Source organism: Callospermophilus lateralis, chromosome 13, assembly GCF_048772815.1.
Source record: "Callospermophilus lateralis isolate mCalLat2 chromosome 13, mCalLat2.hap1, whole genome shotgun sequence".
Taxonomy (NCBI): domain Eukaryota; kingdom Metazoa; phylum Chordata; class Mammalia; order Rodentia; family Sciuridae; genus Callospermophilus; species Callospermophilus lateralis.
In genome coordinates, this window is record NC_135317.1 from 108,599,866 (window position 1) to 108,622,622 (window position 22,757).

Consider the following 22,757-nt stretch of genomic DNA (forward strand, 5'->3'; position numbering starts at 1 on the left):
TCCCCAGGGAAGCCACAGGACTTCAGTTGGTGGGGCTGGTAGAGGTCCTTGGTCACAGGGTGTGTTCCTGGGGACCCGGGGATCTGGCCGCTTCCTCATCTGCCTCCCAGCCACGCTCTCCTCCGGGACAGCTGCCTCGGTACAGGCCCAGGACAGTGCAGCCAGCCCCTCGGAGCCGAGCCTCCGGCCCAGTGAAGGCTCATGGGCTTCACGAAACCCAGGGGTTGAACCCATGAAAACTGCGTCTGTGGCGTGGGGTGCGGTGCAGTGTGTGCCCAGCAGCGCAGGGCCCTGGGTTTGGTCCCAGCACCTCACAGACCTGCCCCTCTGCCAGCCACGTCCAGGCTGTTTCCTTGTCCTAGCCATGAACAACGCAGTGTGAGGACCCCCACGGCGCTGCACGTGGGGGTGATGTCGTCACCGCAGGAAGCTGCAGTGGACACTGAGTGCCCCTGCAGTGAGCATCTTTGGCACCCAGAGAGGCTGGGAAGCCACCAGAGGCCAGGTCATCCTCTGCAGCCAGCTCTGTCCTGGGGCCTTTTCCCCGCTGTTTCCATTTACTTAGAGAATTCAGAGGAGAAAGCACCCCTCCCCCTGCTTCCCGGCTGACCTGCCTCCCAGCCGTCTGTGCTCTTAACGTTTGTAGACATCTTTCTTAGGACCTTAAAGCAAACTGCCCCCTGACCGCGGAGCCTGATAAGGCCAGGTATTCCTGGTTCTGACTCATGCTGTGTATGCATTTTTAAAAATATTTTTTAGCTGTAGGTGCACACAGTATCTTTATTTTTTTAATGTGGTGCTGAGGCTCAAACCCAGTGTCCCATGAGTGTTAGGTGAGCGCTCTACCACTGAGCCATAGCCCCAGCCCACTTTGTATGCATTTTAACATTTCTTTGAAGATCCTGTGTTAAATGTATTGATAGATTTTTTTTCCCCAATGGTATTAATGCAAGAAAGAGGAAAATAATGCAGTCTTCTGTTGGCTCACACCTTCACAATACGTCAGAATCTCAGACACTTGGCCACCCCTGTGCAGGGGTGGCCTCTGAGTTGTGCAGGTCTCTGTCTACCGCCGGCCACCAGGCCGCCTTCCCTCTGCCCCGCTTCACTTCTTGCACCAGAGATGCTGTCGCTGCCGAAGGCAGGCGTCTATCTGCTGGAGTGAGAGTCGGTTCCTTCAACTGCACACCGATGGGCACAGACTTCCTACGTGGGAGTGTCCTTCCCTCTTACTCATGTCAGGGACACCTCCCCAGCTTCTCTTCTTCCTCTTAGGTGGGTTTTTCTCTGAACACCTATTTTTGTCTTTCCTTTCAAGATCCAGGGTCGGTGAGTTGGCAAAGAGCGTAAAGGAGACAGACTTAGCAATTAAATGGTGCTGCAAAGAACCATCACAGACTCAGAGCAGTGGGGCACAGTGGTGCACACCAGAATCCCAGCTGCTTGGGAGGCTGAGGCAGGAGGATTGAAAGTTTGAGGCCAGCCTGAGCAACTTAATGAGAGCCTGCCTTAAAATAAAAAGGGCTGAGGATGCAGCTCTGGTAGAACACCGTGGATTCAATCTGCAGTACCTCTATCCCCCCAAAAGATGAGTAGTGAGTGATCTTTTCAAAGTAAATCAGATTACGGCATGCTCTTGCTTTAGACTCTGCTGTAGCTTTTAGGGTAAAATCGACTCCTTGTCATGGCGTCGACATAGTCCTCTGATGTCTCGTGTCTCTGTTCACCTCCCAGCTCGTTCTCGCCTCTGGACCTCACGTGCTGTCCCCTTCCTCTTAGAGAATGCTTTTCCCACATCTTCACCTTCAGGGTCCTCAAAGCCAAAAGCTAAAACCTGCCTCCTGAGAGTGGCCATTCACCCTGTAGATCACCCACCACCTCTTTCATTACTTCAGAGCATCTGATGCTATTTGAGATTACATGCCAGTCATCTTTCCTTACGAGAGTCACTGAAGGCAAGAGCTGCCCTGTCCTGGGATCAGAGGAAACCTGCACGTTTGCCTGGGTGCTGCTCAGGGTGTCCTGAGCACAGGGCTCCTCCCCGTACATGTGCCCTCTGCCGTCCCGGCTCAGGCCTGTGGGTCTGAACCTGATCTAAGCAGCACGGAGTTCTCCAGAGGGTGCTTTTAGAACAGTGGTTCTCAGCTTTGCATGTTAGAATTGCCCAGAGAGCTCTAAACACACCAAGACGCTAGTTTAATTAATCTGGGAGTCTGAATTCCTAAAATGTCCCCAGGTGAATTGAGAGGCTGAGGACCGCTGGTGTAAGAGCTGTTTTCTCCAAGTACAGTAGCCACCAGCCACATGTAGCTACTTAAATTCAAACTAAATAAAAGATTCACCTTGTTGGTCAGATGTGGTGGTGCACACCTGTGATCCTAGTGACTTGAGAGGCTGAGGCAGGAGGATTGCAAGTTGGAGGCCAGTCTGGGCAACTTAGATCCTCAAAATAAAAAGAGCTGGGGAGCGCCTCTGAGTTTAATCTCTAGTATAAAAAAAAAAAAAAAATTGTCAGTTGTTCTGGCCACATTTCAAGCCCTCAGTAGCCACTTGTGGCTACTGTTTATTAGTGCACAGGTCGAATTGTTTCCATCATGTTGGAAAGTCCTAGTGCACAGTGCTGCTCAAGAGGGCTGAGCTCAGAGATGGCTCCGTCCCGATGAAGGAGGAGGGCACCTTAGAGGTGAGAGGGAAGTGGGCACTTTGGCCATCCTTTATCCAAAGTACATGTGTGAAGACACGCATTGAGTGTCCACATACTTCATATACAAGAAGATATCAAAAACTGTGTTCTATATGTGTAAAGAGAATTGTAATGCAAAAACCACAAAAAAACCAAAGTACACGTATAACAACGTGGATTGGCATGAACATACTTTATACAAAGATACGAAACACTGTGCTCTGTATGTGTAATAGGAATTGCAATGCATTCCGCTGTCGTGTATAAGTTTAAAAAATTGAAAAAGAAAAAAAAAAAAAAAGCACTCCCAGGGTGGCACGGCTGCTGGCTTTTGCTGCCTTCGCCAGCAGGTGGCTCCCGTGTTTCCACGCCTGACTGGGCTAAGCCCAGCCCCTGGTCACATGACCCTCCCTCTCCCACTACAAAGGGCGCAGGCCTTACTGTTCTGTCCTAGCCAGGCGCGGTGCACACAGCCACAAGCCCAGCTGCAGCAGAAGGATGGCAAGTTCAAGGCCAGCCTGAGCAACTTAGCGAGGCCCTGTCTCAAAAAGGACTGGGGATGTAGCTCAGTGGTAAAATGTTCCTGGTTCAGTTCTCAGTTTAAAAATTAAAAAATAAATTGTAGACATTAAGTATTACTAGCATACCAGCCTAGAGCCGGGCACGCTGAACCTCAGAGAGGTCGAGCAACTTGTCCGCAGGCACACAGCCACCCATAGGTGGATTCTACAGGCACAGTATGGATTAACCAGGCTTTTCTAGACTGCTGCGGTTGTTTTTTCCATCCACAAAGCTCAGAACGTGTTTCCCTGTGGAAGTAAGTGGACTTTGGGATGTGCAGTGCCAACAGCTTGGCTGCTAATGGTGGAGTGATCAGGGGTCGCAGGGTCTTTCTCGTCATCGTCTTGGTAACGGGAGGGACAGCCCTCTGCCGCTGGTTTCTGCCAGGCCTGGGGCTCCCTAGAAGAGCTTTCACTGGGGGCGCTTTAACCACGGCAGGCTCTACGTTCCTTGTGGAACCCCATCTGCGTCCTTTCTGCAACAGCCAAAGTGACCAAGGTGGACCAAGGAGGGTGCTTTGGAAACACACACCTTCTCTGGCCTCCCTGCCGAGGCCTGGCGTCAGCAGGCGCTCTCCAGCCTCCCGAGGTGCGCTTCGTACAAGGCAGGAGCAGCTCGGGCTTGTCTGCCTCACCTTTTCCAGTGGGGACCCCCACCCCCACCTACCATTCACCACATACAGGAACGTTTAATGTAAAAAAGCGTAGATTAAAGTGTGGCAAACTCATTTTTTTCTTCGCTGGTGAAAATTTCTTAGGAACTGTCACTAGAGCACACACTGACCTGGTCCAACGCCTAATTGAGTGGTAAGGGCCCCACGTGGTCACCAGGCCAAGGCTGACCACAGCACTCCATCCGTCACCAACTCGGCCCCAGAGCATAAGCAGTAGGGCGGTGGGCTGGACATCTCCTGGACCCCAGCGTCAGGCCTGTGTCCACACTCTCCCTGAACCCTCACAGGTTCTGAACACTCGGAATGTGGCCTGTGTGAATGAAGAACTGCCCGCCTCCCCCATACTCCAGCAGGTTGCTGGGGCCCTGAGCCAGACAGTGGGTCTGGGGGCTGTGTCCTGTCAGCGGCCCCGTGAGTTCTCGGGTCAGTAGTTGCACTCTGCCCACTCGCCTCGTCCTCTAGGTCAGCTGCAGCCGTGCAGTCTGGTCTCCGTACTCCAACACGTAAGGTGACATTCCCCTATTAAGTCCCACCTTAGATCTAGTCTATTGCTTCAGTCGGTCTTGAGCAAATAGAAGCACCCTTTTTAAAAGTATTTTTTAGTTGTAGTTGGGCTTAATATCTTTGTTTATTTTTATGTGGTGCTGAGGATGGAACCCAGGGCCTCGCAGATGCTAGGTGAGTGCTCTACACAACCCCGGCTCTAGAAGCACTCTTCAACAGAGTTTCTAAAGACCTTACTTTAATTATTAGTGCAGAGTGATGAGATGATGTGTCCCAGTGGAGCCAGGAGAGAGTTTGTTGTTTTCTCACTGCTGTGCCTGACTATGAACACAGTACCGCGGTCGGACTCTTCCTCAGCTTTACAAGCTGCTTAGGAGTCTGCTGGCAGGGGAGGGGATCCTCAGTGCCTGGGCTCTCCTCACCTAGGAAGCACAGGCTGATCCTGTTGAGAGGCTCAAGAAGAAATGGCAAGTCAGGAGGCTGAGGTCTGAGGCCGAAGCCAGGAAGTTTTTATTATATTAAAAAAAAAGTAACTGGAAGTGAAGGTAAGTCCTCAAGACGAATGAGTCTTCAGGTTCCTGTAGCTCTTCAGTGGCAGCATTTGGACCCCCCACCCAAGCCAGTTCTAACCCAGCCCAGATGCTGGAACGCAGAGCACACGGTGGTGCCCATCAAGGCAAGGAGCGCGTAGGAGCCCACTGCACCGCGATAACGCTTGTTGGGGTCTGAAAAAGAAGAGAAGAGAGTTTCCAGGATGTCCACAGGTCACTCAGTGAGGGCATCTGGGACGATCCCCTGGACAGCCTGGCCTGAGGTCGGCCAGCCCCCGGCTGTGGGTCCCTGAGATGCTGCAAGAGGAGCCAGGGGACTCAGGAGACGGGGAGGGAAGCAGCTGTGCTCCAGGGCTCTGGGAGAATCTCCCTCTTTTAAAGAGTAAGTGCAGCCACATCCTCCTGGGTCCCGGAGGGCCACCTGCCTCCTGCAGTGTGAGAGCGGAGGCAGGTTCTGCAGTCACCAGCTGGGGTTGGTCCTGTGGACTGTGCTTAGCAGCTGGGTGACTCACAGTCCCACTCCTTCTAAGCCTCAGTTTTTCTCTGCAGAATGAGATACTGTCAAACACAGAGTTGCTATAAAGTTAAATAACATGCAAAATAACAACTGGCATATGGAAAATAATTAAGTCTAGCACTAGAAATGGTGATGCACGCCCGCAGTCCCAGCACTGGGAAGTCTGAGGCAGAAGGATCACGATGAGAGCTGGCCTGAGTGACTTAGGCCCTGTTTCAGAATAAAACTGCAAAGGGGCTGGGGACTAGCTTAGTAGCAGAGCACTTGCCTAGCACGTGCTAGGGTCTGAGTTCCATCCCCAGCACCACACACACACACAGATGTTTGTAGCCGGCACAGAGTGGTGTGTACTCTAGTGTCAGATACTCAGGGGGCTAAGGCAGGAGGGTCACTTGAGACCAGCCTAGACAACACAGACCCCAGCTCAAAAAAAAAAAAAAAGTCTTAATGATTCAAAGGTTGGTAAAAATTAGAAGAGGCCTTCGCCTTAATGACCCAGCTACTTCCCCTTTTCTCAGGTCCTGATAAGGCTGGGGTGTGGCACTGTAGAGAGCTTGTCTCTACCCTGGGTTCCATACCCAGGCCCCCCACCCTCACCCCCACAGTAGTTTCCCCGCAGACGCTGCAGGCACTCACCTCCCGTATAGTAGCCATAGGCATAGAGAACTCGTCCGATGATCCAGACCAGGCCCAAGCCAGAAGCTACCCGCTGAGAGAGAGCAGAGTCAGGTTTGGGCTGAAGAGACACCTGGGCCAGTGATGACTCCATGGGTTGCCAAGGTACCCCCCACCCCGCGACCTCAGTTAGTGGAATTCAAACTCTTGTGGTTCTTCTGTGGCCTGCTGGTGGCCTGGAGTTGAGAACCAGCCTTCTGCAAAGGAATCACTGTCCCAGCCTGAAACCTGGGGCCACAGCTCAGGGGGAGGACAGGCAGCCAGGGGAGCCAGAGAGGGAACTGACCAGAGGGCAGACCCGAGGTCCCCAGCGTCCCCTGCACTCCACCTGCAGTGTGCTGTGTCATCTCCAATGGCGCCACCACAGGAAGCGGGCCGTGGGGAAACAGCAGCAGCCCACGTGGGGCTGGGCTCCCGGGAGACGGGAGAGGGTTCGGGTTATGACCTGAACATGGGCCCTGCAGGGGAAGGCCTCCCTGCCCCAGCGCCCTTGAGAGAGAAACATGCACCAGGAGGACCTTCCATCTGGTGCCAACAGAAGAAGGGCCAGGGTGTGGGCAGACGCTCAGGCACCTTTCCGACTGTGTGATGTCAGGGTCATTGTTTGTTGGAGTGGATTTTGGACAGAGTCAGATGCCAGCAGGAGGGTGGCCACTGCGATAAAGGCCCCAGCCTCCCAGGTCAGTGCCCGCAAGCTCCACAGCCTCTGCCAGGCCAGGCCTCACCGGAACCTCCATGACTGCCAACAGGGTCGTCACAAGGTCGACGCTGGGCGGGGAGCAGCTCTAGGAGCGTCCTTAAGAACTGAGCACTAGGAGTGGGATTTAGGGACGCGGAACAGGGATGGGGCCGAGGGGACACCGGGTGAGGTCAGGCTGGAGAGACAGGGCTGTCCAGACGGCCAGTCCAGCCGCTTCCTAGGAGTGGGGACCAGAAAGACCACCCTCCCTAGGAGATACAAGAGCAGCTGACGTTTCTTTTAAAAATAACAACAGGCCCTCCTGCTCACGCCTCTGCAGCTTGGGGACAACCAGGCCGTCCACAGACAGAGGGCTGGGAGGGCTTGGGACCAGGATGTGGGGGCCACGGCTCAGAGAAGCTAACCCTGGAAGGTAAAGCCCAAATGGCAACTAACTGGGTTCATGTCAACTTCCGGAGGCAGGGGTGTGGCCCAGGGCTGCCGCGGAGGCCTCCAGGGCGGTGTCCGCTCTCACCGCGGCTCTGCCGCCAATCCCTGCTCCTCTCCCTGCTCCAGGGCCTCGTGCAGCTCCCCAAAGAGCAAAGCTCAGCCTGGGGAGCAGCCTTGGTCTCACCCTGGGGAAGACACAGAGTCCGGTCCCTCAGTGCGCTCTGCTTCACCACGGCCACCTCTGCAGGACCCTCCTTCCTGACCACCCATCGGGATGGCCTGCCATGCTCCTCTCACCTCCCTGCTCTGGATCTGTGCACTGACCACCGCCTTTTAGCACCTTCTGGCATGCCAGGTAATCCACTTAGGCTGCTGTCTACACCCAGTGAGACTGGTTCTGTGTCCTTCACCGCCATACCCTGGGTGGTGGGCAACTCGCTGTGGGCATGGATGAACGTGGACATGGAAATGCTCACGCTCACAGACCTCCTAGAATCAGGCCTAAGTTCAAAGTCTTATTCTTCTATTTGGTGGCTGAGCTCATAAAAGTTAAACAGTGTCCAAGAGTCTTTCCCTATCTATAAAAATGGGGGAAAGGCCGTGGACTTTAAAGAACTTTTAAGAAATAGCTGAATTCCTTTTAAGTGCATGGTGCCTGGGCACTGAGACTCATCCAGGGAAGGAAGCAAAGGAGGCTAAACCCAAGTCCGTGAAACTTACCGGGTGGTAAACACCTCCAACTGCTAGAAAAAACAGGAAGGGAGGGTACATTTCCAACCTGGAAGACACAGAGAGAACTTTTAAAAATTGCCCTGTGTGGGGCTGGGGATGTGGCTCAGTGGCAGCGCGCTCGCCTGGCATGCGCGGGGCTCTGGGTTCGATCCTCAGCACCACATAAAAATAAAATAAAGATGTTGTGTCCACCTAAAACTAAAAAATAAATATTAAAAAATTCTCTCTCTCTCTTAAAAAAAATGCCCTGTGTAAATATGCCACACACAACCAAGAGACATTTCCATTCTTGCCTGCAGGTCAGAAATCAGAGTAGACATGAACCCTGAAAGAGGGAGAGGCCCAGCCACAGACCCCACCCTCTTCTGTGCTGGACAGGAGCAAAGGTGACTCAGAACACATGGGTGGAAGGACTTCACTTGCAGCACACTCTGAGAAGGTCTGCAGGTCAGAGTGGGCTCCTCTCCCCGCTGTCTGGGGCAGGGAGGGCCGAGCTCCGTGTGGACGGGTGCAGATGGGTGTAAGTGTCAGAGCTGCTGCTGGGAAGACTCCAGAAACCTCGCTGTTGGCAGAGCTCTCGACTCTGCTTCCTGGCCAGTCCGTTCACACACACGGTTTCTTAACAGTACTGGGCATGCAGTGCCCATGACCATGGTCATGGCTATCGCTCAGCAAATACAGAGCTCCAAGGGTGGAGGTGTCCGGCCCAGACGCCCACCCTGCCCGGGCTCCGGCACCCCGCAGGGCCACACTCACGTGTTCTGGTGGGCTCTCTGGATGCAGTTGAAGAGGTGCCCGTTTTCAGGGTCTGTGCTGTACATGACAGGGTACTGCAGAGAAAAGCACACATGGCCACGGGGAGATGAAGTTCTGAGAGTTAAGATCAACTTAAAAATAATGCATCCTAATCATCACCTACGGATGGACGACCGCTGGATTTCTACTTAACTATTCTCAGCAACAGAGTCCCAATCTCGTAAGTACATCCCATGTGTCTATTAACCCTCCAGGAGCGCACCTCAGAGCTATGCTTGCACAGGGACGGGGGACAGGAGTGGCATGTAGCAGACTCGTGCTTCACACAGGTGTCTGCATCAGTGTAGGTCTCAGGTGCATTACAGACGCCCTGGGGATGCTTCTCGTGAGATCATCAAACACCACATCTTTAAGATTCCCCCCAGTGGGGACACAGGTGTGATTGAGTGTGAGAGTTTTAAGCAATGTCCACTGGAGGAAATGGAAGAAACTAGATATGGAAAGGTTAAAAGAAGCTCCAGTTAGGGAGTCCAACCATAAACAGAGACAGACATCTAATTGCTCATCAGGGACAACTTCAGACATTTTCCCCTGTAGATGAGCCAGAACCAAAGGAGGTGTTTAACACGCCCCCGGCTGTGCCTGACAGTGAGCCTGGGCACAGTGGCCTCCTTTCCCCTTGGGAAACAGGCAGTCCCTTGAGACATGGTCCCGCAGTGCTGCCTGGAGCCCTGTTTAGGAGACACACTCTGCCCAGCACGGCTGCCGCGAAACACACCCTGCAACACCTGCGCCCTGGTCCTGCTGCAGAGAAGACAAACAGTTCTAGTGGACACTGCCTCCCAGCAGCTCCGGCCTCTCTCCTGACACTGAGGAGCTGGGTGTCCTGAAACGGCCCCCAGCCACCCCTGGCCGCCCCCCCTCCCCTGTGCCTGAAGGCGAGTCCCGAGGACCCCCCAGCGCCGGCTGGCCACTCACCTCCACCTTGTACTTCTTGCGGGCCTTGCCAACGTTGACGGCCAGGTGAAGCACCATGACAAAGCTGGCAGCGCCAGTCAGGAGCACGAAACCGTACTCCTTGGACAGGACGGCCATCGTGGCTCTGTGGAGGAGATATGCACAGGAGGCCCCGTCAGCACGGGCCTCACAGCCACGCACACACACAGGCCCAAGGAGACGCACCAGAGGCCATCAGCACCACCCACCGCATGCCCGGACACAGCTGCAGCCGAAGTCGCACGCTGAACGCCCCGTTCCAGGACTCTGAAAGCAGGGCCGCGCTCCCCAGCCTATGAAGCTGCCTAGAATATGGGCTTGGCAGCTCCTGGGAACCAGGCTGCCATCAGATCACCACTTCAGAACTAGCCCCAGAAAGTGTTCTGAGTCCTTGGACTTTTTTTTTTTTTTTTGGGGGGGGGGTACTGAGCCCAGGGTGAGCCACATCCCATCCCCAGCCCTTTTTATTTCTTGCTGAGTTGCTGAGACTGGCCTTGAACTTGCATCCTCCCGTGTGTGCCACTGCACCCAGCAGCAAGAGAGTCATAAGGAATTAAAAACGAATGTTCACAACTGCAAATGCAGTCTGCTAGGTGCTCACTCCTGGCAGAAGTCACTCTGCTCCCCCGCAGGAAGGTACATGTGTGGAGCATGAGCCTGGTGGTATACGCACAGCAGAGTCAAGAGGCACCTTGAAAGGCAGGGGATCGGCAGGAAGGGGGAGCCCAGCTACGGCCAGCATGGACGGTTTGCAGAGGACTGTGCCATCAGGGGTGGGGACAGGGGAAGGGCTCTCCCTGCAGGGCTCCTCTACTGGAGCTGCGGGAGACCCTGCCCAGAAGCCAGGCCTGGAAGGAGGCCTCCACCTCCAGACAGCAGCCACATGCTCCGCCCTGATTTCTCAGGCTCCAGGGCATGGAGTGGAGGTCCCCAGCCCTCAGAGTGCCTGAGTGTGTCAGCACGCAAAGGAAGGGGAGGGCAGCCCAGTGCAGGGTGCCCACCCAGGCAGCCCCAGCCACACCCTGGGATGCGTGGGCCCTGAGCTAGCAGACAGCTTCAGGGAGGCTTGAGGGACGGACAACAGACACAGCTTCTGCCCTGAGCATCCTGTGGAACACATGCATGTTGTTGATGGCATTGTGTTGATGACATTCCTGCTCTGTGTCATCTGCAGCCCCCCCCACCCTTTTTTGAGTTTTAAAATGAGTTTATTAAAGAATGTTCTTAAGAAGGCATAAATTTTTGATGTGTCATTAAAGAAAAGGTATGTTTCTTCACGCTGCATAATAAAGGTAATGTAAGAGAATGTGGTTATAAGCTTCTTTTTGCTGGAATTCTCTGATAGTACAGTACAGTGTAGTCATTTATGCAATGCTAGAATAAATTTTTAAAGTTTCTTCTTTGCTTCTCTTCACATAGTGATGAATAATAACAGAAGATGGCCTGAAAAGTCAACTTTTCTTCTATTCAGTCTGTAGTATTGGACCCAGTAATTTTACCATCACAGGCTACAATTTTCACTTTATCCACTTTAATAAGTTCTGTCATGTCTCTGAATTCAACATCATTCAATGCGAAAGCCCACACAGCATCGCAGAATCTGTTTCTATCTAGAGAGCCCCTGAAATTGATTCTGTTCCTGACCCACTGCGCCAATGCTGAATTGATAGCCTTATCAAACTGAAGAAGAACTTGAGGGGAAGTTGCGGGGTGACCTGCTGAGGCTGTGTGAGCTCACCCAGGCTCGCTGATGACGACTGTTGGAGTTTCTGTATAACAGAAATGCCGTGGCTCATGAGGAAGAGACTGCGTTTTCTTCAGGTTTGCATGGTTGTCCTGCGGGCAAGGCGTGTCCAAATGGGGAATCCACATCAGTGTGCCTCCAGAAGCCTGGCTGGAGGTGCCCACGTGCTGACCACCTCTTCTCACCCATCTGCAGCCCTTTTATACGCAACAAGATAAGGTTCTCAAGGTGGAACCAGGGTCAGACCTTGACCTCTACCCAGCGCTGGACACAGTGCAGAGGCTGTGCCTCCGACACCTGCAGCTTTGCTTCCTACAGATCACAGGCTCCTGAACACTGAAGGGCGGCTGCAGTGCCTACGGCACCTCTCCCGTGGCTGGCCACTCGCCGACACAGAGAACAGGGTAAATGGCTCCTATTTCTTTTCTTTCTTCTTTTTAGTAGTAACTTGCACAAAGACAGAAACCATAGAGTGCTGCTACTCTGTCTTCTAGATCCATGTTTCTCAAACCTCGGCCGCATCAAATCACCTGGGCCTTGTTAGACTGCACCCACTCCCAGGGTGTCCTTAAGACTGTGCATTTCTAACAAGTTCCTAGGTGATGCTGATGGTTTGGGTCAGGCTCCACATTTAATGTGGCAAATTTCTGTCACTATTTTGGACACAATAGGGGGTGACTCTATTTATCTGGTTCAACCAGAAGCAGAGTCTCGTCTTGGTGATCACACTCTACTGAGCTCCCGAGGCTCCCAGGGCACCTTTCTCCTGGAGTGTCCCTGGAACATGATGACGGGCTCCGAGGTCCCTCTGCAGAGCAAGCCATATGTAGCTACGCCTGTGCTCCCTGGAGACCAGTTCCTTCCTTCAGCTCAGGCAGGGCTCAAGGTGTGCAGGCGGTACGATGGCTCAGTTTCTTCTGAGACTCGTTTTGGAGCCTAACTTGTAACAGCCACTGGGTTCCTGTACCTCTCCTCACGGTCATGGCCACCGTCACCAGACCAGACTCTCCACAGTCAAAGGAACAGGAGATCAAGGGCCCCATGCTCAAAAGTGATGCTCATTATGCTGAGCTGACCTGGGGGCCCACCCCATCCAAAACCAAGGATTGGGGGTGCCTTGACTTCTCCATGATGTCAAGTGGGAGGCTATGTAAGGATTTAATGGGGTCACCAAGGAGCCTCTGGTGGAATTTCCTCCCACCTGGCGGAAATAGTGAAACGGGAAAGGACATCACAATGTGCGCTCAATGCCTAAGTAGAGGGCTCCCCACGTGCCGGGCGCTCAACAGACTTGCTAGTGCTCCTCGCCCTCAGACGCCCTGTGTGGCAGTTACTGCCCTCACCCCCTTACACGGGGGTGGGGGGGCACTGAGGCCGAAGGCAGTCCCGTGGCTGGGGAGTCAGCTGGCGTCGAGCGCAGATGGACACCAGTGTTCACGCTCTTGGTGTCTGGACCAGGCTGCTGGGCTTGCCCCTGCCCACAGCCTGGATGGCTCCTCCCTGACCAGGAGCAGGGGAGGGCCCCTCTGTGGGCTTCAGCTCCAGGACAGTCCTGCCACCTGGTCCTGGGCAGCTACTCCCAGAGCAAAAGGAGAGGGACACACCACAGTGGCAGCCCAGGGGAGGCCAGAGCTGGCCGGGGTCGGGGTGCTTCACACGCGGGACAGGATCCATGGCAGGGCCAGGTCTGCTGCGTCCCTCCAACAGGAAGCACTTTATCAGCAGAAGTGTCCTCCTCCTGACGGATGGCCCTGGCCGTCGACCAAGACCAAGAGCAGCCTCCCTGCCTGATCCCGTCTCTGGGAGAAGCTTTCGCTTTCCACCATCAACCAGGATGTAAAGGAGGCTGAGCGGTCACTTTAGAAACAGATTATTACAACAGAATACTTAAAGCGGCAGCGCTTCTATTTTAAAACTTCTAACGTCTGTCAAAGTATTTATTACTTCCAAACATTCCAGGTTGGGGGAAGGAAACCAGGTGGGGCACAGGTCCTAGGGCAGCTGCCCGGTGCCCAGTGGGGCCTGGAGGTCTGCGTGGGGTGGAACCCAGGGCAGCAGCTCTAGTGAGGCCACAGCACATGGGGCCGTGAGCCACAGGCACCCTGGCAAGGCCCGTCAAGGATGGGACCAGGCTTACAGGGAGGCAGTGCTGGTGTGACCCCAGCGTCACCCTCACCCAGTGCTGAGGGTCGCGTGGGGTTTCAATGAGGCCGAGGCTGCTCTCTGGGAATCCGCTGATTCTCCCGGGGACCTGCTCTTCTGGGCTCTGCTGGGCCTGACCCTAATTCCCGGGCCGCTGCTGGCCTTATCTCCTGGGCAGGCTTCCTTTGGGCACAGCAGGGCGAACCCACAAGGCTTCCTGAACTGCCCTGTGGGAACACTGCCCGGGCCAGGCACCCTCCACTTCACCCGCGTCCCTCTGCCTGCCCAGCAGGAACTCCCAGGGCACCGCCCAGGGGGCACCCGGAAGAAAAGGCAGGCTTTGTGGATTTAGGGACCTGCCTCAACAATTGTCCCCACAAGTCCGTTCCGGCACAGACCTCGTACTAAGCATCACTGGAGCCTTCAGGTCACACACAGACACCAGCGTGGACACTAGTGACTTCTACTCCCTTTGTGATCTTGTCTCCTCAAACTGTGCCGCAGGTTTTCAGCCGGGTCTCTTATCCTAACGTACCTGGTGGGAAGGGGACAAGGACACATCCCCTCTGCTGCCCCACGTTTCAGTGTGTCCTCCTCTGGTGCCTGTGCTGCGTCATGTAGGGCACCTATTTTACACGGCAGAGTCGACATCCCTGTGAGTTCCCCATAAGAACGGCCACTCAAGGGCTGGCTGACCACGTGGGACGGCCTTCCCCCAGTCCCTGACCCCGGCTGGTTCAAGGAGCTCCGAGGGGACTCGGGGGCCCACCAGTCCACTTCAAGCCCACCAAGCAACAGGTCTCCAAGTGACCGCCAGGTAGGGCAGCTGACCCTCCCAAGCCCAGGCGGAGCTCAAAGAGAAATGCAGGAAGTCGGAGGGAAGCGGCCCAGAAGCCGTCTGTCCCTGGGATTTCTCCGGTTCTCCCTACATCTTCAAAATGCAGCTCTGGTTCACTTCCACACGACACAGAGGGAGTTTGTTTCAGTGTCAGAACTTCAAATGACTTTTAGACTGAAAAGGAATAAAAACCTGGTGGTAAAAAATAACTCTTCTCCTGCGGCGGCTTCGTGTATCCCAAAGATGGTCCTCTGAGCAGGCACCATTACTCAGCCAGCAGGCAGGCCAACGGCGGGCGCAGGTCAGGCAGTGGTCTTCCTTCGCCCCTGTACCCTGTGGTTCCTCATCAGCATGGCGGGCAGAACACCTCCCGTGGACTGTGAGCGAGGAGGCTGGAGACCTGTCCCTTGGGCGGTGAACACGCTGCCGTCCTGTGTGCTAGGTTACACAGCCACAGCCTGGCTGTAGAATCCGGTTCAGATGGCGCTGGAACCCCAGCCCGGTGGTGAGCCGTTGGGACCGGGGACAACTGTTTGGTGCTCTGCTGGGCGGCGGGAGGAAGGATCAGGGCCAGTGAGTGGCTCTGGTTACGCGGGGCAAGCTTGCACCGGCACAGCCTCATCGAGTGCCTCTGGAGCTGGGCTGTGACAAGGCTCGGGACACAAGCTGAAGGGAGCCGCGTCTCCCTTGGGAGCCGCGGGCAGGTCTGCTCTTCAGGGGTTCAGGAACATGGGATTTGTGGGAACACAGAGTGAAACCCGGCTTCCCCTGCAGGCGTGAGGACAGTTTCCCCAACAGGTGTCCATGCTTAGGGCCCTGTGACACCTATGACACCTAACCTAGAAGCCCTGGGCCAGGCTAGCTGAGCCGCCCATGGGATGGGCTCCCAGAGACAGCCCACTGGGTGCTCCTCAAGGTCAAAGGTGCAACCTCAGAGGGCAGGGGGGAGAGAGGAGAGAGACTGCAGGACATGCAGGCAAAAAAGGAAAAAAAAGCACCATTATCACAAATTTTATTAAATGAAGGTGACTGGATCAACATGGTGCAGGACACACTTTACCCAGTGGACGCTGACCCCAGTGTCCCAGCCTAACACCTTCTTTAGCATTTTCTCAGAATGACTGTTTCCAGTACTCACTCTACCAAGTGCCATGCACCGCTAGGAATGCAGGGCGTCAATGCCCATCTGCTGTGACGGTCACCAAGACTGAGGTCATCGTGACACTCCAGGCAGGTGTGGGTGCAGAGACGACGACATGGGAGGATCAGATTGGGAAGAGAGCCCTGAAGGACACCGACAGTGACATGTCGGGACATGTGTAAGGACAACAGCAGGTGCACCCAGAAAGGGCTTGGCTTTATACGGGAGAGAGGGAGACCGTGTGAGAGAAGGGAAGGGACAGGTCAGAGGAAGCACAGGAGGAAAATCCATTACTATAGACACCATTCGGCACATTATTCAGGATGGGTCAAACCCACTGATGCTCCGCTGGGCGGCGGGAGGGAAGGATCCCTCTCACAGCATCTCTGTGACACATTTCTGTGACCTCTATTTCGCAGATGAGAAACTGAGCATCAGAGAGGTTAAATAATTGACTCAAGATCAAAACAGCTATTACAAGCAAAGCCTGGATTCACAGGCAACCTGGCTGCAGAGTCTACGCTCCACAGCTTTTCAATGAGGTTGAAGAGCAAGTCTGACAACATCTGACCTCTTTGAAATATCTCCACCTCCCCTGACCCTCTCCTAAGCATAAAATAAATTAATAAGAAGAAAGCTAATAATTAACTCCAAGTCTATGACTGATTAAAGCCTGAGATGTTTCTCATTGGAAACAAAAGGAGAAACCTTGGGAAGGACTGAGAAAGGGACACTTCCATTTTATTGTCTGTCAGCCCTGCGGCGTGACAAAAGGAGCGGAGATCAGAGGAGGGAAAGCACAGTCTGGGTGAAGCAGAACGCCCAGAAGCTGGCCCTCCATTTTGACATCAGGATTCCCTTAACTGTCACAACTCGGGAGTCCCGGGGGCCCGCTAAGCTGCGACTTCCAGCCAAGAGGAAGTCTTGAATGAGTCACAGTGACACACTTGGATTTTCCCACTAGAAGTGCAGGCAGAGTGCAGTCAATTCTTAGCAGATGCCGCATCCCCGCTGGGGTACCAGCCCCCCAGGGAAGGACCCGCCTAGCCTCTGGCCCCTGCCTACCACAGCCTCCACATCTTCACACCTGACTCCACTAGGAACAAGCTCGGGCACAATCATTTGCATTTCTGAAGAATATGTCACTTCTTAAAAAAAATAATAAGTGGGACTAAGGCATCAAAATCTTAAAATCGATGTTCCAGTCAACGAACAGGTCAAGTCTAGGAGGCGCTCGGAGGACAACAGGGAGACCTGTGAGATCCTGAAAGGTTTCTGCCATCACATCTGGGAGGTGGCACAGTTCTTCTGTCCCCTCATTGCTGCATTCCTCCCACAGGCAGGCAGGGAAGTCAGTGCTGCAAGAGATTTTATTTTACACAGAAATAATCTACCTGTTAACTGCTGGCTTCTTGTTCAGGAGGATGGTATGCTCATAAATAATACTAATAAATTCTACTGCAAAAATAGTAGCAGCACATTCTTCTAGACAAATATTGCTTTAAAATGCTAAATGGTTCTTGGTCAATTGTGGCCAGCAATGGTGCTCTGAATAGTCAGAATGCGTAAATACAGGGACTGAGACCTTTCCGTACAGTGAGATGTGCCGCATGCAGTGAACTGCTCTTCCTGCTGATCTCATCCCCTCACCCAGATTGCCAGGGGCTTCTCAGCATCTCTGGATAATGGGTAGAGTGCTAACCTCCAGGTGAAGAGGTGCCCTCTCAGGACAGTTTCTCCAACTCCAGCCAGCAGGAGGAAACCCAAATATGGGGGAAGGCTGCCTTTCTCTGATTTTGTTCCCTAATCTACAGAAGCCCCTGGAGTGCAGTTTCTATGCTGGTCACAGTATCACTGTCATTTTATATATAGTAACATTGGTAAAAAAAAAAAAAAAAAATCACTTGACAAAGTTTTCTATTTCTGTAACATTGTGTCAGGAGGGAAGCCTAACAAAATGTCTTCCCAGGGGTGAAAGTGTTTGTTTGGATTCCGGAATGTTGATTCTATTTAATTCCCTATTTAACTTCTGTAAGTATAAACATTCTTAATTCTGAGAGAGATAATATTGTTGCATTTCTAAGTTCACTAAAGTAACACGCCTGTAACTCTGACTAAAATACCTTGGGTGCTTTCCAGAAGGCGCCAGGTGACCTGCAGATTTCCCAAGACACCTCGTTCCAGCTCCCACCCCCAAATCTGCAGCAATTCTGCAAACCACACCTAGGCCCACAGCGCACACGCCAGAAGCGCCCTTCACCCTGGGCTAGGGGACTAAGTCCCCGGAACCAGTACTCCTTCCCCCCCTCCGCCCCTCTGGGTGCTTTTCTTCTTCTCCCTTCCCACCCTCACTGTCTCCCAGGCTATTCGTAAATTCGTGACTCCCAAGGAAAGTATTAGCAGAAGCCACAACTTCAGGCAATGACTCACGAACTAGTCTCCAGTCCCTCCCAACGCCCCACCTCTGTGGCTCCGGGCCTCCCGGTGGTAGCACCAGTTAGGCAGGGCACGTTTCTGAACTTCAAAGGAGAGAGGAATGCAGATCCCCCACCCACCTAGAGGGTCTCCTGCTCTAGGGCAGCGGTAGGAAATGACCCACCTACAGGTTCCAATACAAATGTTCCAGAGTCGGACGGAACGCAGTTCCCTGGGGGCTGTCCCCGAAGGCTCCTAGCAACACCTCGGGCTGGCGCAGCGCTCGCAGGCCCTTTAGAAACCAGCGCTTCCGCTCAGGCCTCACGGCCAGCTCCTCTGCGGTGCGGCGCTCGCCCGTCGGTACCAGAGCTGCATTTGGCAAGGTGGGAGGGGGCTCCAGAAAGCGGCACGCGAGGAGAGCCGGCGAGGAAACGAAGGAACGGGGGAAGGGTTGACCTGGAGACTCCCCTGACTTAGAGGCCGGGCGTCGCTTGGATGCTCCAAAGCACTGCATCAGGGACAGATGCAGGGGGTGGAGAGCCAAAGGCAAGGAGAGGCGGCGCTCAGATCTGGTAAGGAAGCGCGAGGAGAGCCCTGCTCCGCCCCAGCGGCGGGGACGCAGGCTGCGCCCCGTGCAGACCCCCAAGTGTCCCGAGGGCCAGCCTCCCGCAGCCCCAGGTGCTGGCACTCACCTGGGTCACCTCCGGAGCTCTGGTGCAGACCCGAGCTGCGCAGCGCGTAAGGGCGCGGCTCCGGCTCTCGGCGGCTCCGGGCGGCGAGGGGCGGGGCCCGAGCAGGCCCCGCCCCTCGACCACGCCCTCCGAGGTCGCGCCCCGGGGTCTGGACCCGGCGCGGGGCTCCCTCCAGCCTCTGGCTGCCCACGGACGGCCCCTCCGTCCTAAGTCCGTGCGGGCGCTCGGTTTCCCGGCGCCTTCGCGGCCCGCTGCCCCGCGCGCCGTCTTCGCGGGTCCGGTGTGCAGGGCGGTGGCGCGTCCGTGGTTTCGCCCGGCAGGGCCACCGTAGCTGGGCGCCGGCCACCGCGGGGACGCCCGGGGACGCAGGGCGCGTGCGCGGGAGCTGGCGCGTCCCCGGGAGGCGGGTCCGAGCCTGTCCTCCCCCCGCGCCCCCGGGCCGGGCTGCGTGCGGCAGCTGTGGCCGCGGAGGCCCCGGGCGCGTCCCTCGGCTCCCGAGTCCGCGCGCACATCCGGAAGGTCTGGAGGGCCCCGAGCGCCTGCCCTGCCGCTCCGCGGCTTCCAGCTCTGTGTGTTTCTCCTCCCCGAGCGAGGGCTTGCGTTTCAGGGTGCCGGCGAGGGTGACAGGACTTGCTTTAGTTGAATGTGGGACGCAACAAAGAGGCTGGATGCAGTGGCGCAGGCCTGTGGTCTCAGCGACTGGGGAGGCTGAGGCAGGAGGATCGCAAGTTGGAGACCAGCCTCAGCAATTTAGCAAGACCCTGTCTCAAAATAAAATACAAAAAGAACTGGGACTTTGGCTCAGTGCTTAGCACACCTGGGTTCAGCCCCTCGCACCCCACAAAGTAAGCAAACGGGAAAACTGCTGCGTCATCGAGGGAGATCTTATTCCCCTGTTGACTGGTGGGGCAGTGGAAGGCAGGTTGGAGAATTAGGAGAATCCCAGCCTCCTTTTCCCAGATAGGCCTGTTGGACCACAAACAAGGACCTTCTTTTAAGTCTCATTATAAAAGTTGTCTTTATTTATTGAAGAAATTTTGGAAAATATAGGGGAAAATAAACCAAGAAGTTCACACACAGACACACACAGACACACACACACACACACACACACACACATAATGGAGTCATACTCTCTCTACTGTCGTCTGCACTGTCCAGAGGCAGAGAATCCCTTTCCTTTCTTGAGTGTCTCATTCCGATGCAGGGTTTAGCAGTGGCTGCAGGTCTCTTCCTGGCCAGGGTGAACCCCTGTTCTTTCCCACTACGGGGTACAACTGTGCAGGAAAGTCTGCGTGCATACTTCAGGGGATTTCTTTTGCCTGTTTCTTTAAAGAGCAATTTCTGGGCCAGGAAATGCATTTTGATATCTACTAACAACATGTATTCCTGGAAAAGAGAATCTCCTCTAACCCTGGGTATGGAATTCAGTTTTCATGTATTTCCAAATGGGAATAAGACCTTTTCCGCAAGCTGTTGGGAAGTTCCAGTGCAAGGGAGGTGGAGACACAGTGGTCCCATTAACGACGGAAGCAGGACTTGGCTGGGGGCTCGGCAGCTGCTCTGTCCTGACTTGAGACTTCACTCACTGTTAGTCCCTTCTCAGTCACAGTCCGGCTCTGCTCTTGGACAGGCACCACTTGCCTCTGAGCTCTCCATGGGCTTTCAGCTCTGTTCCCTCTTGGTCCTTTCTGCCTCTTGAAACCTGTTTGAGATTCTCCGAGGCACTGCCCTCCGGTTCTGTGCGCCCTCACTGACAGCGTCTCCTGCTGGGACTCGTTGGTTGTCCAGAGCCCAGATTCCCTCCTCCTTTGGGAGAGTCCCTTATTTCTGCGTCTTCTTTGAAGGCAGTAGCCACTGAATCTCCGAGGTTAAAGGACCAGTTCTCCCTCTTCCCACCTTCAGAGGAGGTAAGGGGGTGGGCGTGTGCCTTGGGATTTGCCGATCAGATGCTCAGTTCCAGGACTCGCCCCTCAAGAGAATCAACACAAAACGCAGACATTGGGAGGTCTCATCAGTGATGGGCAGCAGGGACCAGACTTCTCTGACAGTCCTTCCTGACCACTCCATTAAGAATTGCAGGCTCCCTCTTCCCAAGGCACTCCTTAATCTCTTTTCTTGTTTGATTTTCCACCATCTTATGTATTTTTTATTTAGTTAACTTATTTGCTTATCATCTGACTTCCCTACTCAGATGTAAATGACACAAATGTACACAGTCTGTCCACTCACTGAAGGCAGTAGCCACTGAATCACTGAGTGCCTGGCACAGGGTGGGCATGCGGTAACTACTTGTTAAGTGAATGAATGAACGACTAGCCCTCTGCACCTCCCTGGGTTTTGATGAAGCCTGTGCCTGCAGCCGACGCTGTGAGCTCTGACAGTCATCTGGGAGTTCTGCCTGTGAGCTAGCCAGCAGCCAGTCTCTGCTTCCTGCAGGTGCTGACTGCATTGAGGCTCCTCCCCAGGATGCCCTTGGTCAAGGTCACATTGGTTACTGTGCAGTCAGACTTGATGGGATCCACAAAGAAGACAGGCTTGCGAGGGAGGTGGGGTCTGGATCTTGGTCGGACCTGAGATACACATTTGGAAATCAAGACACAGAGATGGTGTTTGAAGTCACCTGCAGCCAAGGGCATCATCTAAGAAAGTACCCAGGCAGAAACCCGCACCACCCCTTGACCTGTGCTCCTAGACTTGGGAATCCCACTGCTCTGCAACAGACCCCAGAATGGCCATTGCTGAGCTGTGTGACTTTGGGGAAAATTACATGTTTTCTGAACATATTTTGCGTTTTTATCTGTAAAATTAGTATATTAAGACCAATGCGGGGCTGGGGATGTGGCTCAAGTGGTAGCGCGCCCGCCTGGCATGCGTACGGCCCGGGTTCGATCCTCAGCACCACGTACAGACAAAGATGTTGTGTCCTCCAAGTACTAAAACATAAATATTAAAAAATTCTCTCTCTCTCTCTCTCTCTCTCTTTAAAAAAAAAAAAAAAAAAAAAAAAAGACCAATGCTGCTGAGTTCTGGGGAAGGGAGCACAGAGTCTGGGCCTCCTGGAGGTAGTTAACACGTGGTGGGTTTATTATTACCAATTTATGTTGATGGCACCTTAGGATAGTTCCTGTGGGTCCTCTGCCTAGTTCCACCTTAAGCCTCCTCTGCTTTGCACAAGTACTGAAGTCTTCCAACTGGTCCTTCTTTCAGATTTCACCATCATTGCCACCACGGCTGTCTCCCTAAAGCAGGTCTCTTTAGTGGCCGTGACCAGTGCCGGTGGGTGAACTGCAGACTCTCGGACATGACATTTCAAGACCTCACCAGTGTGGCTCACAGTCACTTCTTCAGAATCCTCTCATTTGACATGAACAGAGGTTTGTTCTGTGTCTATGGGATGCCCGCTCTGATAGAACGTACCTTTTTAACAGGGGAAACTGTCAATAAAAAGAAGCTAATAGCAGATTCTGAATCTCAGCCCACTTTGTGCAGCTCCAACAGAAAGCCTGAGACAGGCGACTGGAGCGGGAAGCCCGCGGTTGCTGCGCTGGCATCTGGCCAGGCCTTCCTGCTGTGTCCTCACCTGGGGGAAGGGCGAGCGCAGGCAGGTGCACCAGGCGCGGCCCCGTCTGTGCTGGCCTTAGTCTGTTCCCAAGTCGGAGCCCCAGTGACTCAGCGCCTGTTAGGTCCGACTCCCGACCCTCCCACTCGGGGGTTAAGTTTCCAGCACAGGAATTTTGGGACACACATACAAACCATAGTGGTGACTGAGAGTCTCACCTCAGGCTTTAGGAGCCGAGGAAAATGTCCTGTCCTCAATGTGCTTCTGTGACCTGCCATCAGAAGGAGCACGTTTCAGGAAGCCATTGCTGTTCCAAGCCAGAGTCCCTCCGTGAGGCACGTGCTTGCACATCCAAAACCCGACCTGCGGGCGAGAGTTGGGCTCAGCGGAGGGCAGCCACGGCGTGGCACGCCTGGCACAGACCCTGCCAGCTGTAGCCTGTGTGC

General features: G+C 54.3%; 1 protein-coding gene across 1 annotated transcript; it reads right to left on the minus strand.

The window, feature by feature from the left end:
* Positions 1–4,902: 4,902 nt before the first annotated feature.
* Mgst3 (microsomal glutathione S-transferase 3) lies at positions 4,903–18,839 on the minus strand. The gene is made up of 6 exons (XM_076831385.2): positions 18,750–18,839; positions 9,760–9,883; positions 8,782–8,855; positions 8,014–8,071; positions 6,126–6,198; positions 4,903–5,146 (listed from the first exon to the last, which is right to left on the minus strand). Exons 2-6 carry the CDS (start codon positions 9,874–9,876, stop codon positions 5,010–5,012), a joined length of 459 nt encoding a protein of 152 aa, XP_076687500.1. The 5' UTR covers positions 9,877–9,883; positions 18,750–18,839; the 3' UTR covers positions 4,903–5,009.
* Between the last annotated feature and the right edge of the window lie 3,918 nt (positions 18,840–22,757).